The following is a 15155-nucleotide window of genomic DNA, read 5'->3' as shown; positions in this document are numbered from 1 at the left end:
TGCAGTCGGCCGCTCGCTCGCCCATGCTCACCCTCTCCCCGTACCGTGCGCTGCGGCAGATCTCGTATGCTGCTTGAACTTGTTAACAATCACGTTATCTGTTTCATTTTAACGAGGAGAGTAAAATATATTAAAACTGTCAGCAAATTGATATAAGCTTTCTTTATGTGTCCGCAAAACAGGGCACAACACTGGCCGGCCAGTTGTTTTCATTCAAAACGTGGCTAAAGAACTTGCATGGATCAGGCTGAAAACATCCGGCAATACATGTAGGTTATAAGACATCTTGTTATGAATTGAGATGTTATGTTTTTCGAATAGATATACACAGCGACCGACCGGATGCACGCCCGCCTCGACTTGTTTCAACTGCCGCAGCGATGTTTATTTTGACAGCTCAAGCAATTATCTTTTCCCGTGGGTTGACAGAAAATGGTCGCTTCACCCAGCATAAAAAAAAGGCTACGCCACTTATTCCCCACGCAGGATACACACTGGCTGCCGTCTGTCACCCCCCGCATTTATTTTTCTTCTAACATTCCACGTACCGCCTCTCGCGCGAGTAATAATGAAGCGACCACGCATTAGGCCGTTTTATGCTTTGTTTGGTGGCAGCAGTTTGATTTTATTCGGTATATTCCTTTTCATAGGACCCTTGCTATTAAAATACATTTATATTTAAGTTTGATAGCTTGTAAATTCCTTGCCAGAGACGACTGAACTCGAACTTGGTGTGAAAAGTGACATATTTTGACATATGTACTTTTTTTTGGGCGTGTTTGGTTGGGGAGGGAGGGGTCCGAAAATATTTACAACGATCTTACCCCTCCCTCACCCCTTTAGTACCCCATTCATAATAGCCCAATTTTACGGGAGAAGGGAGGGTGAAAAGAGCATTTTCTCACTGAAGGTTTTTCAAAGGGGAGCGAAGTTGGGGTGTTATAAGGGAGGACAATAGATGGTTTGTGTGTCTGGGAGGGATGAGCTAGCCTTGAAGAATGTGAACGAGGGGAGGGAGGGGTGAGCTTATGCGTCATGAAGCCGCTGCCGCCAGCCAGCCGGGCGAGCTTCGTGTGCGCCCACTCGTGTTGCAGAACCTACCGCTGCCATATTTTTAAAGGAAATGTCCCATTATTTTTTTGTTATTCTAACATGAACATTATTGGAAGTGTTAAAGCCGACACAAAAATACGCTGTGTGTTAAAATTAACAGATTTTAATGATCATTCATTTTTTTTTCTTCCCCATATTTTCACATTTTGGTCAAAATGTCAGTTTTTTTGACTGTTCCCGAGAATGTATTCGTAAAATCACTGCTTCGTTAAATCCGGGGTCTAGTGTATTTAACTACGGCAAGCATAAAACGTACATGTAAACTAACCAGTAAAAATAAACTGTCTTTTGACATATTTTCTTTAGAGGTGGCCTGTAGGGTGATGGACTTGTCATGAAGGTTGAAGTGGGTTTAAAGCAAAGCCGTCTAGCATTGTGAGTGACAGCATCCTGCCATTGCACGGCTGGTTTCTTAGCGAGTAGCGGTTTCGATAAGGGGAAGAGGGGTGGGGGAGGGGGGGTGAAATCAACTGAAAATTTCGGAAAACATCTATTACGACCCCCCCTCTATTATGACCCTATTCCTGGGAACCGTGAGGGGTCGTTTCAGAGAGGTTTGACTGTAGTAAATTCTGTAATCAATAACTATATAGCATCCTGGTCTGATGTATGCTATGTATTTATATGTGTGCATTTAATGCTTCAGTACTTGAAACTAGAATGTCATTTTATATACCTACTAAAGGGCTACTGGTGAATTCTATCGGGTGATTTACTAAACCTGCGTCACCTCTTTACGCACTTGCGTATGCATTGTAATCATGATTGTAAATTTGTGGAGGGATTCTCCCATGTTATTATTTCACTAATTGCTTTGTTGAATAAATTTTGTCTGTTGAACGCTTATATTTTTTATGACATGGTTACCGGGGTTTGCTTACTGGATCGCCCAAACTGAAGGGAGCCGGAAAATAATCACAGTTTATTTGACTTTACAATTTTATTCATCTCCGTACAGGATGGAGCTTCCCTTGTCAGAGATTGCAAGTCATTGAACGCTTCAAGCGGTAAGAATAAACAGCGTGTCGACGAACAAGGTTTCACCTTGGTGCAACACTCACACAATTCCATGACCAACGTAAACTCCGAGCCAAAAACAACCACTAATGAATGTAAGAAAACTCCTATGATAGTAGGTATCAGAAATATTTTACACCGAAAACAATTGCCTAACCAAAATACAAAAACTATATTTGTTATACGTTTCGAGTCGTCAGGTTAAGAGCAAGAAGCTGTCGATTACATCACTAACGAACTTAATCTTTTACAAGTGAAAGTGGCAAAGCTCTGCACCAAAAATAATACATTTTTATCATGCCTGAATTGTTCTTTGCTCAGTTTTCGCATACACACATAACAGGGATAGCTCTAAATGTTAATAAATTGCACAAAAAAATAATTTCAATATGGGTCGTGTTTGCTGTGAGATCAGAGATCAGTGGTGAACACACAATCTTTCATCCTAGACCACTGGATCTGCAAGTTTCCTTCCTACATGTATGCTTTTGCTTTCAACAATTTATTTAAAATACACCCAGGGGAAAAAAAAAAAAACACACACACACACACACACACACACACACACACCGATGATGATTTCCCCCCATAATTCTAACAAGTATGATTTTTTTTTTAAATGTGTGTTAAGAATTAGTTTCCTTATAGGTTATTGCAACAAAGTTTATGATAAAAAAATAATTTTTATTAATAATACCGAACAAATAAATTATATAATATATATGATAAAAAAAAATTATAACTTTTTTAAAACTTATGATTTTTCCTAGTGTTGGGCCGATTCCTAAAATATACTGATTCCGATTCCATTTTCGATTCTTAAATTAAAGGGTCGATTCTTCAACAGAGTAATATACTGAGAAAAAAAAAAATGTTGTTTATGGTTTATTAATTTAAATTGTAATTGCATTGTGTTTCATTTTCTGTGCAGAAATTAACATTATATACAGCTTATATAATGTTAAAAAGTATGTTCATTACCATCAAGTTACGCTACTTTGAATTTCTTACATAATTTGGCCTTTTAACCTTGCACATAGTTAGACGAAACACGTGTTCAAACACTGCCAATAATCAAAGATGTCTTATGATGTAAATTGTAAATACAGTAGAACCCCGATTTTGCGAACACGGATTTAACGAAAACAGCGATTTAACGTAAAGGTTTTCAGGAACCATTAAAAAAAACACCAATTTATTAAAATAATAATATAGATTTCCAAAAAATGAAAGTAAATAGTAATGGAATCTTATTAAAAATTACACTTTGTGGTGTCAGTAATAGAATGGAGGTACTATATATTAATATGTGCCTTTGCATCATCTGTCCAAATACGAAAAAATTAAAAAAGTTGTTCAAATTGCTTAAAAACTGCGGGCGCTGTAACTGAATTGCGTAGGTGCGTGCCATTGCGCGCACCTGGATAGATAGACTGTCCGCGACACATGACGTCATGAAGGGTTTCTTTGTCTGCATCCCGCTCCCCCTCTTCTATGCCTGGCTTGACTCACCACGTTATCTTCCAAACACGCCCGCATAGTAACAGTGCTAGCCAATAATCACACGTTTCCAAATATTCCCTTTCCCATCCTCCAGGTTTTTTCAACTTGTGACCACGTCACACCAATACGCCATTATCATTATTCTCTAGAGGTGTAAAAGTAACGAAAAAAAGCGTCCCCGTATGTATTCGTTACTATAACAATTAGTACTCGTTACTATCGTATCACGTTACATTACTCGTTACTTCTGATACCGCATAACATGCTATGTTATGTTGCAGCAACGAATCGAGTCGTATTGCGTACGCGTACAGTATGACGTCGCGTAAATAATAATAAATAGAATATAAACAATTAACAATATTTGATAAATAACAGTTTTTGTTAACCAAGAAACAATTAAATCTCATTAGAGCGGCTTTTTTATACTATCTCTTTTAAGATAAGAACAAAAAAAACGTGAAAATACGCGATAATAAAAACATATTTCTAATTTGTAAACAATACTTTCTTACGTTGTTTCTGTTCCAATCTCAAACTTTGTCTACACACACAATACCTTTAATAAACAGTAAAAAACTTTGACGACGAATTTCCAAATTATACTTTACTTAATAAACAAACATCGTTCTTTGTAACGCAAATTCATCGAATATGCGCGCGCATGCGTAAAACATACGAAAAATGCGAGTAACGAGATGCAGCCGTGTGTAACGTTTCGTTACTCGTTACTAGATGGCGCACCTGTTACTCGGTACCGAATACATACGGTTTGCTACAGCTTTATTATTCTCAGTAAGAGCTTTGTGCGCGGTGTTTAGTTTTTGGAATACGTTTTTTATAAGTGCTGCGCAGCTCAGCGAACAAAGAGAGTCAGCCGGCGGCTACGCCGCGCCGTAATAGCAGCTGACCGAGTACAATGACCTTTCTCCGCGTACGGCGCGCTATTGTCGGAAATTTTCCATCAATTTGCGGCCAATTTTTTTATTTTTTATTTTTTACTGTGACGCAATGTGTATGTAGCTCGTATTTGTTATAAACGCTGCAGGTTGCGACTGTATTTTAATACACTTTAACGTATTTCTTACACTTTACATATTTTTAAACTTTTATTTTATGCCTCATTTTTCACGGTTTCTGAAAATCTGTATGTACGACCGAGGTGTACGTACGAACCGGAAGCCGTACGAGCGAGATTAAAATACGTTGAAGATGTAAAGTTGACGAAGTCTGAGATAGCACGGCAGCACAAGATATCAGCGTCGACCCTGTCTACGATATGGAAACGGTAGGGACGCGATTATGAGTGCGGGGGTCATTGAAAATCGGAAAATCGGATTTAACGAAACATCGATTTAGAGTAAACATTTTCGGTAACCATAGCACTTCGTTAAATCGGGGTTCTACTGTAATGTTATAACTTAACCAACTTTAGATACCTTACATTATCAACTCAATTAATTAATTGTAAAAAAAGAGGTTTGTACGGTTAGGTTAAGAATTTTATTTTCAAGCACAACTAAATAATGATCCAAATAAAATGACAATATAACCTTATTTATACATATTTCAAGGGAACAGGGCGAAAAAAAATAAAGAGGGAAATGTAAAAATAAAACTTTATTATCTCATTATGATGGAAATGACAAGAAACAAATATGCACCACACTAAAATAAAATGTCAGAGATGCTTACGTTTTAATATATTACCTAGAACTTAATTATCTCACTTGGTGAAAAGAATAAATCCATTCAGTTTAGCAGTTCTTCACAACCGTAAAGAGAAAATAAATTTTTGGTTCTTGAGTAAGAAAGTTCTGTGCATGTTTTAGCATCTCAAAATTTCCACATTTTATGGTGAGATTTTCTTACACAAAATATTTAAACTCTTGAAATAATCGCGTGTTAAAATTTAATTCATTTTAGAAATTTATCGGAAACAATTCTGTTAAACTAACACAACTACTTTCAAAAGATTGTTTATGTTAGGTAATAAAAATTTACGAACGTTTCAGCAGCAATGTTTGGAAATTCAGATTAGCCAACTGTCTTTCCAAAATATATCTCACGTATAACGAGCATCGCTGAACACGCACAAGAACGCCGATTTACAGCAATGTGGTTATGTTGCTTTTAAACTTATTTTAATATTGTCGCTATAATCCACTGTGAATTTGGGTAAAATTTCATTCAAAAATTATTTAATTTTAATTCTTTAAAGTTTAAAGTGCAGAGATGTGAAACATCTTAATTTTCACGTTCACGTCACCAAAGATTTGGTTCATGGCCGTATGGTTTACCATGGCAGGTAGCACCAAAAAAATATTAGGTTGTTTACAATGGCAAATGTAGCCGCCATGATCAAATAGTTAACGTTTACATTATTTTACTTGCCGTTTACATTTACATAATTTTCTTTAAACATTTATAGTTTTGTCTATTTTTGACGGTTTACTATTAAATGCAGTGCTGCTGCAACGTAATTTCCGAAAAATGCTTTCGCTTAAAGAGGGAAAGCAGATACTGCATTTGTACTGTAGGGAAAATGGCGGTGCAAGTAAATAAATACGTTAATCACCATAATTCATAAATCAGTTCCGTAAAAAAAGAATGTATCATGTAGTTTAAAAATTATATTTGCATGCATTTTAATATTTTCTTACGTTATGTAGGAGACGTATTTTGCAAACTTAAAAACAATGTAGGAATCAAGTCATGGTCGATTCCAAAACCATTGTATTCTGAATCCCAGGATTATAATGGAATCGGTGGAACCAACCGATTCCGGAATCGGAATCAACCCATCACTAATTTTTCCCTTTCGTCGGATTTTCTGACAAGGGATGGCCTTCTAATAACTAGTATCACCACCCTTGCACGGCGATGGGCCCTAACTATGCCAGGCATAGAAGAAGTTACATTTTGAAAATACTCCACCGGCACAGCATCCCATTCTTCACAAAGAGCAATGTGAAACTGATTTAAGTTACTAGGAGGAGGATGAGGATGCCTAACATGTCTCCCTAAATTATCTCACAAATGCTCCATCGGATTCAAACAGGGAGATTGTGCAGGCCAGTCCAAAACTGTAATTCCCACGTGCTCCAAGTATCCGCAACAATAGCTTATACTTTAAAAAAGGTAATACAGTCAAACCTCTCTTAAACGACCCCTCACGGTTCCCAGGAATAGGGTCGTAATAGAGGGTGTGTCGTAATAGATGTTTTCCGAAATTTTAAGTTGTTTTCAACCCCCCCCCCCCCCCCCTCAAAAACCGCTACTCGCTTAGAAACCAGCCGTACAATGGCAGGATGCTGTCACTCACAATGCTAGACGGCTTTGCTTTAAACCCACTTCAACCTTCATGACAAGTCCATCGCCCTACAGGCCACCTCTAAAGAAAATATGTCAAAAGACAGTTTATTTTTACTGGTTAGTTTACATGTACATTTTCTGCTTGCAGTAGTTAAATACACTAGAACCCCGATGTCACGAACCCCGGATTTAACGATGCAGTGATTTTACGAATACATTCTCGGGAACCGTCAAACAATTGGATATTTTGACCAAAATGTGAAAATCAGAAAAAAAAATTAAAAAAAAAAAAAAAAAAAAACTAAAAAATTATTAAAATCTGTTAATTTTAACACACAGCTTATTTTTGTGTCGGCTTTAATACTTCCAATAATGTTCATTTCACCCTCCCTTCTCCCGTAAAATTGGGCTATTATGAATGGTGTACCAAAGCGGTGAGGGAGGGGTCAAAATATGTCACTTTTCACACCAAGTTCGAGTTCAGTAATCTCTGGCAAAGAATTTACAAGCTTTCAAACTTAAATATAAATGTACTTTAATAGCTAGGGTCCTATGAAAAGGAAAATACCGAATAAAATAAATCTTGTCACCAAACAAAGCATAAAATGGCCCAATGCGTGGTTGTTTCGTTATTGCTCGCGCGAGAGGCGACGTGGAATGTTAGAAGAAAGATAAATGCGGGGGATACAGATGGCAGCCAGTGTGTATCCTGCGTGGGGAATAAGTGACGCAGCCTTTTTTTTTATGCTGGGTGAAGCGACCTTTTTCTATCAACCCACGGGAAAAGATAATTGCTATAGCTGTCAAAATAAACATCGCTGCGGCAGTTAAAACAAGTCGAGGCGGGCGTGCATCCAGTTGGTCGCTGTGTATTGTCAAATGATAGTAATCAAAATCAAGAGAAATCCAGCAGGTAGCTTTGCCTTAACTGCGTACCACACTAGACACTCACAAAAGCTAAACGTAAACACGTTGCCACAAAAACCTTTATCTGCACCCTGCCGGCAAAGGGACGTGGAATGGGGTTGTTAAGCGTTGACTGCGGTCGACAGAAAGTGGTATCTATTTTTAGATATGCGCTGCCTACGGCAGTACAGCACTCAGCAAGAGAAACGCAGTAGGTAACACGCTACTCACCACAAGTAACTTATTTTCTGTCCAATTTTCTTCGGATTTTCGGCAATTTTTTCACGGTTCCTCGAAATCGGGTAGTAATATAGAGGTGGTCGCAATAAATGGGGTTGCAAAAAAAAATGTTTTACTGTATATGTATACACAGCTAAGAAGTAGGAGGAGCCACTGACCTGTCCTTGACCTGGACGAGGTAGCACACCAGGCAGTAGGCCGCACAGCTCTCTACGAAGTTCTTCTGGGCGGTGAGGAAGGCCTCTGAATTGTGGGGTCCGAACTCACGGGTGAAGTACTGCAGCAGCGACAGCTGGCAGTGTTTCTTGATCTGGTGCAGGGACACCGTGTTCAGGATGGGCTCTATCAGGCCGCTGTCGTTGGACAGGCACACGATCCTGCACACACCACACATACCTTACAACCTTCAAGCACACAACACGCGTTCACTTTTCTTCTTCAAACCAGACCTAACCGTCACTTTGCAAACAGAATTAACTAAGGATATGTTATGCATATGAAAAAAAAAAAATGTTACACGGTAGAATCAATCCTGCTTCTTTCCACCAGTTTCAGGGTAGGGAGGCTGACAGGACAAGAGGATTTAAATTACAAACATATCAAGTTAATAAAAAAAAAATCTGAACATAATTTATTTTGTTTAATAAAAAAAGCTATGGAGTAGTCCTGAGTAATTTTTTCCTTAATTACATTAAATTAATTCATTCGTTAGTTATATACAGATGCAAAGGTTATATTTAAAAGACATTTTTATAAAGTACACATTCCCCTTGAAATAACACTTTAATTCATCCCAGAAAAACAAAGTGCTAATCAAAACAGCCCAAATGAAATAATTTTTTCCATAAGTGTGTATGTTAAAATAATTTGTTTTCCAATCAGGTAAGCGCTTGCTGACAAAAAATTTAATCAAGACACTGAGTAAAATCAATTTAAAGTACTAATATGTAGCTAAATACAATTGAAGTACATTCAAATAAACGTTCCATCTCATATATCCAAATTGATTCCTTGATTCTGATGGCAAGATCCTGTACATTTTGATTTTTATGAATAACTTTACCTAACAAATAAAAATTTTTTTCTCACGCATAATCGTCGCACCCCTACTTTTCAAACTGGATTTTAGAGTAAAATGTGGGACGATGATGCAAGACGGCCACCTGTAGGGACGCAGCCAGAGGCGCACGTGCTCCGCCTGCCAGATGCGCTGCAGCATGGTGAGCAGCTGCGAGGCCAGCAGCTCCTGCCGCAGGTCGTCCCCACACTTGACGATGGCCGACAGCAGGCGCCACGACGCGCAGCGGCCGTACGGGGAGGCGTCGCGCACGCGCCGCTCCTTCTCCGCCCAGGGCTCCTTCAGCGCGGCCGCCGAGGGGTCCTCGGGGTCGTGCGTGAAGGCCGCCCGCCGCTGGTCGGCCACCGACTCGCACAGCCGGCGCCGGATGTCCCCCGCCGCCACCAGCACGGGCTCGCGGGAGTCGCTCGACTCCTGGCTCAGCTGCGAGATGGTGTCCCGGTCCACGGGCTTGCGCAGCTGCAGGTACTGCCAACACCGAGCCGAGCCTCTCAGCACGCCACCGGGATCCTTCATCTCTTTATACACTACAATGTAACAGAATTCAGTTTCCTCAATTAATATAATGTTTTTTTCTTTTTCTTTTTTTAATTAATTTTTACATAAGCCTGCAATTAGTAATTTCACTATACTGTGATGTCTATGTTTTGTATTTCTTTTTATGCATTTCATGTTTTGATGTTTATTTTTAATAGTTATACTTATTTTAACCTTACTTGTTTGTTTGTATTTTGTTTGTATTGTTTATATGTTGTCCTTGTATATATGTGTCGTGCCCACCGCTGAAGCCCTCGGCTGTTGGTGGGCATGTTACAATATTAATAAATAAATAATTAATAAATAAATAAAATAACTATCCAATTAGCAAATTGAACATTTCATTTCTAAAATACACACATAGGAGACAATCATATAGCTCGAAATAATCCTTTACTTTCCCAGGTTCTTTAAGAGTGATTGAATTTACTATAAACATAAATGAACGTACCGCATTTACCCGCAGACGGGTCACCCTCGAATATGGGTTGCACCATATATCTGTCATCGGTAGAGTTCTGTGGATACAAGTGAAGTCATTGTATTCCGTGTCTCAGTTTATTAGCACATAAGAAATATAGTACTGGTGTTGACCTTTCGTACTTCTGTGTCTGTTTACTAAGGGAGAGTGCAGCAGTCCAGCACTGTATTCCCCACCCCCCTTCCTCTCCCAATCGTACGTCCTCACCAATTCCCATGCTACTAACAAAAAAACACAAGAGAAGATTGCTATTTTTTATACCCATGTTTTCCTTCTGTCTGTTGTATTTTATTTTTCACCCATCCCCTAGCCGCAGCAGGAGAAGAGTTAGCAAGCTTATCTTTGTCAGTTCCTTAATAAGAACTAGCACTCACGGTTACCAACAAACTTGTGAGGGGCTGGAGGAATACGAAAGGTGTAGTTATAAACACCAAGGACTGCTGCAGTTATGTCATGGAATGTTCAGATAAAAGTGTTGCAAATGGCTGACTGCCAAATGTATTATGATGAGTAATATGTAGAGACATGCATATTTCGCGATTGCGATAAAACGAATTTTTACGCGAATTTGAGTACATTTTTAAGAATAACGCGAATTTCTCACATTTTGGATAATAACGCGAAATCCTTGAATTTTCGGCGAACAGTCAGAACATTTTCCTCATTCGAACACGGCAATTCAATTTGTAAATACAGTAACAAACGTGAAACAACAAAAAACCAAAGATAACTACCCACACAGTGTATTTTATAACATGAAAAGTTGCTTTTATTTCTAAACATGTAACAATTTAAGCCTAGGCGTGTAAAAGTCCGAGTAATTACAGCAGGAGACAATCTAAAATGTACTAGGGAAAAACGTAAACTCACGAATATAGAAACGTAACGGAAATGTCGGAAATATTATCGTAACATTGTAAGTGCTGATACTGTATTTATGTCACAACTTAGCCGAAATACTGGTACGAGACATGAACTTCACAAGATAAAATGAGTGGAATCTTGGTAACTGTTTTATACGTATTATATAATTTCGGAAGTATTATACTGTTGACGCATATTTTTTAAACTAACCATTTATTTGTGGGGATCGTAAATTATTAATTATTGGTATCAAGACATCAAGATGAACGTAAACTTGAACATGTCACGGCAGCGAGTAAGCGGGTGCGTATACCAATAAACTGGTATTAGAACTGGACAAAACTGGTACACGGGAGGTGGAGCTTATATTTTTTTCCGCTAGGCTCGCTTCTATTGGCTGGCTGCTGATGGAAGGTCACGAGTCTGGGCGGAGCATTGAATGAGTTATACTGCGCATGCGCAGCTCAGAGAACAGACGCCGCACTGGGCCGCACTGTAACAACAGATGATCGAGTACAATGACCTTTCTCCGCGCAAGGCGCGCAATTGACGGTAAATTTTCATCAATTTGCGCCCCTTTTTTATTTATTTTTACTGTGTAATGTAGCCCGTTCTGAACGCGGCAGGATGCGACTGTATTTTAATTAACTTTAACGTATTTCTTACTTTTCCCTTTATTTACACTTTCCCGCTTTTTACACTTTTTTACTTTGTCCCCATGAAAAGTGCAAATAAGGGGTTTTGCTGTATTTTGATATTCGGCTCGCCTGGACAGTCGATTATCACGGTGTTTACAGCAGGTTGTTTCTCGAAGCGTTGTTCTCTTATATAGTCTTTAGCGTTGTTTGTCCATTGCGTCCATTTTTATTAACCAAATACCAAATTTAAAATGCAAACACGGTGACGATTCGTAACATTCTGTTGTGCGCAAGTTAAAGTTTAACGGGTCGAATTTTGTTACAGATAGTTTTCAACGTCTGTGAAATAAATTAAAGGTGTACAATTTAAAGGTCGGCTAAAACATTAGGCCTATTAAAATGCCTAAAGTGCCGGTAACTGCAAAACAGCGAGCCTCTGAATTTTCTCAACACGGACTTTATGCTAGTGATTCAACCACACTTTTTTGTCGTCACTGTAATGTCACCGTCTCTTGGGATAGGAAAGACTCATGTGAAAAACATGTAGGCAGTGAAAAACACAAGAAGCGTCTCTCTTCATTGCAAGGCTCATCTAGTGCGTCTGAACGCCAGTCGTCAATATCTTCAGCGTTTCAGACAGCAAAAAATAATGTCCAAAAAGACAAAAAGTTGGAATTTATAAAGGAAACAGCAGAGACCTTTATAAAGGCAAATATACCCCTTGAAAAGCTTGATGATCCTAATATCAGGGCATGGCTGAACAAATACATCGAAGGTGCTGGAGACATGCCACTTGCGAGAACAGTCCGTGAGAAATATGTAGGGGACATAGCCAAATGCAGAATTGAAGATGCCAAAACTGCATTAAAGGACAAAAAAATTGACATACTGTGCGACGAAACAACAGATAAAATGGGTAGGTGTGTATTTGTTGTTTTATTTAGAATTCTGAATCTTCAACAGGATAAACCAGAAATATTTGTTGCAGGAGTTCACTTTCTTGAAGCTGCTAATGCCACAAACTGTGTGAGGGCAATTTTAGATTCACTCAAAATGTACAATGTACAGTATGGTGATGTGCTCTCAGTAGTAACCGATGCTGCTCGTTATATGACCAAGGCTGTTAGTACTCTCGAAGTAATCCTTGGAGACCAGTTAACGCATGTCCAGTGCTGGGCACATAAGTTAAATCTAGTTGGCAATGTCTGGGTGAAAGAGTTGCCTGAGTTGAACAATGCTATGAGCAAAATAAAAAATGTGTTCAACAACACCAGGAAAAGAAGGCACCTGTATGCTAGCTTTCTTGAAGAAAAGCATGGAGAGAAACGTCCATTGTTCCCACTTCCTGTTGTTACTAGATGGAATTCCTGGTTCAACAGCGTTTTTTATGTAGCAGACTACATACATGACATTGTTGATTTCTGCAAAACAGATGAACTAAAGGCAACACAAAATTCAGGGGTTGAGTTTCTGTGTTCACTCACAGAAAATGACATTTCTCTCATTCTTTGTCAAGCTGTCTTTGTGAAAGAGCATGCCAAGAGCCTTGTAGAGCTAATACAGAAACTTGAAGGTTCTTTGTATCCAACTGCCCATTCACTATATGGGGACTTGCAAGGTATAAAAAAAAAATTTGAAAACATCACTCGTGGCATTTATTTTGAGGCAACCAGTAGAGCTTTGTCTAACATGCCCCCCGCTAAAGCTGCTGAAGCTAAAGTGTCCATCACAAGAACAGCAACACAAGCCCTTTCCAAACTGAACTCTCTCATGACAACTGACCCAAGTAGAAAGAGATTTGAAGCAATTCAAATTTTTAGTCAGGAAAGTTTGTTGCTTGCTAAATTAAACCCAGAAATGGTGCAGAAACTGAAAACTGTCCATAGTCTCTACTCCATAAGCACTGAAGAATTAACAGCTGGTTTTGGTCAGCTTCAGGACATTGTTACAAAACAAATGGAAACAGACAATTCAGTGGACGTAGTGAAGTCATTGAATGTAGTAAAGCTGTCACAGCCATTGTTTGCTTCCAGCTGCCTTGAAGCCATCTGGATGCCTTCTGCAAACGTTGACTGTGAACGATTTTTGTCCTCATATAACACAGTCTTAACAGACCGCAGGACAAATTTAAGTGAGGCTAATTTGTGTATCATGGCTACTTTTGCTTTCGAGAGCTAAAGTTTGAGGATTTTGTTCCATGTGTTTATGTCACTATTTTAGAGACTTCATATTTATTCTTGCTGGTTTAGGTACTAAAATATTTTCAATTACTGTATGTAAAAAGTGATGTGTAAATTCGATTGTAAATTACTGCTGCTAGTGCAACTGTACAATGCAAGAATGTGTCCAAAATTTCAAGGTATGCTTAGCTTAATTTTTTAAATTTATAGTGCTAAAACTATTTAAAAAATAACACCGCTTTTGATGTATGATAACACCACTTTTAAGGGTAAATAACAACGAATTTTGCTATAAAATAAACCCCAAAACTGCATGTCTCTAGTAATATGTTACGTATACAGTGTCAAACCTCGCAGAGCTGTCTATTTGCTGGGTAGAAACGTTTAAGAATTTCCTCAGAATGAACACAAGATATACCGTATTTACCTGAATGCAAGACGACTATTTTTTCTCCCGGCAACGGTAAAAAATTTCACATTCGTCTTGCATTTGAAAATCTTTATTTTTGATGGTAGTTTGTCCCACATTTTTAGGCTAATACAATGTGAAATTACTTTTATGGGTACAGGCAATCAATAACTATTAACATTATAATCATTTAATGAAAAATACAGTACAATTTAAAGCTAATTTGTACGCAAAAAGATTATAAAAAACATCTACGGTACTAGTAGCCATGCTTTGTTTATTTGCGCTCACGCCATAGATAAAGTATGCACGAAAGAAGACGTGAAACCTAGACTTGGGAGTTTGTAAACCAGGTCATTTCTCATGCTGAATTTTGTAGTACATGATATCTCCACTATGTTGCGAGCGCTGTAACAATTTTAGTAACCCAAAGTGTATACGTTTTAACGTTATTCTATGTAAACGAAAGTGTTTATTTTCGTTAATAAACAAATGCGGTAAATTGCGGGAACCTAAAATGGATAGTGTTGAAAGGCGAGGAACATCAAGTTCTTTTATAAAGAAAGGCTCTCGAACATATCACGATGCAAATTTTAAGCTCATTGTGGTAAAATATGCAGAATAAAACAACAACAGTGCTGCATCAAGACGTTTTGGCATATCCGAAGCTAACGTGCGACGGTGGCGGTAAAATGTTTATTTATAGCTTGTTATATACTATTTTCTGGTTTATAAAGGTTAAAAAGTTGACCTCGTCTTGCATTTGAGTCGTCTTGCAATCGAGTAAATACGGTAACTCAATAGTAAAACCTCGCTTGTACGGCCCCCGGTTCGTATGTACACCTCGGTCGTACATACAGATTTTCAGAAACCG

At 38.4% G+C, this 15155-nt stretch overlaps 1 protein-coding gene across 3 annotated transcripts in view; it reads right to left on the bottom strand.

Annotated features, from left to right (window-relative positions):
* The window catches only part of LOC134542643 (phosphatidylinositol 4-kinase beta), a 98479-nt gene that overhangs the window by 28940 nt on the left and 54384 nt on the right, over positions 1-15155 (bottom strand). For all 3 annotated transcript variants that reach the window (XM_063387048.1, XM_063387049.1, XM_063387050.1), the window contains 2 exons: positions 9258-9640; positions 8253-8471 (listed from right to left, as the gene is read on the bottom strand). In XM_063387048.1, coding sequence (XP_063243118.1) covers positions 8253-8471; positions 9258-9640 — 602 coding nt within the window. The remainder of the gene's footprint in view (positions 1-8252; positions 8472-9257; positions 9641-15155) is intronic.

This window comes from Bacillus rossius (genome assembly GCF_032445375.1).
Source record: "Bacillus rossius redtenbacheri isolate Brsri chromosome 9 unlocalized genomic scaffold, Brsri_v3 Brsri_v3_scf9_1, whole genome shotgun sequence".
Classification (NCBI taxonomy): domain Eukaryota; kingdom Metazoa; phylum Arthropoda; class Insecta; order Phasmatodea; family Bacillidae; genus Bacillus; species Bacillus rossius.
The sequence above is the reverse complement of the archived record's forward strand: the minus strand, read 5'-3'. Positions and strand labels throughout refer to the sequence as shown.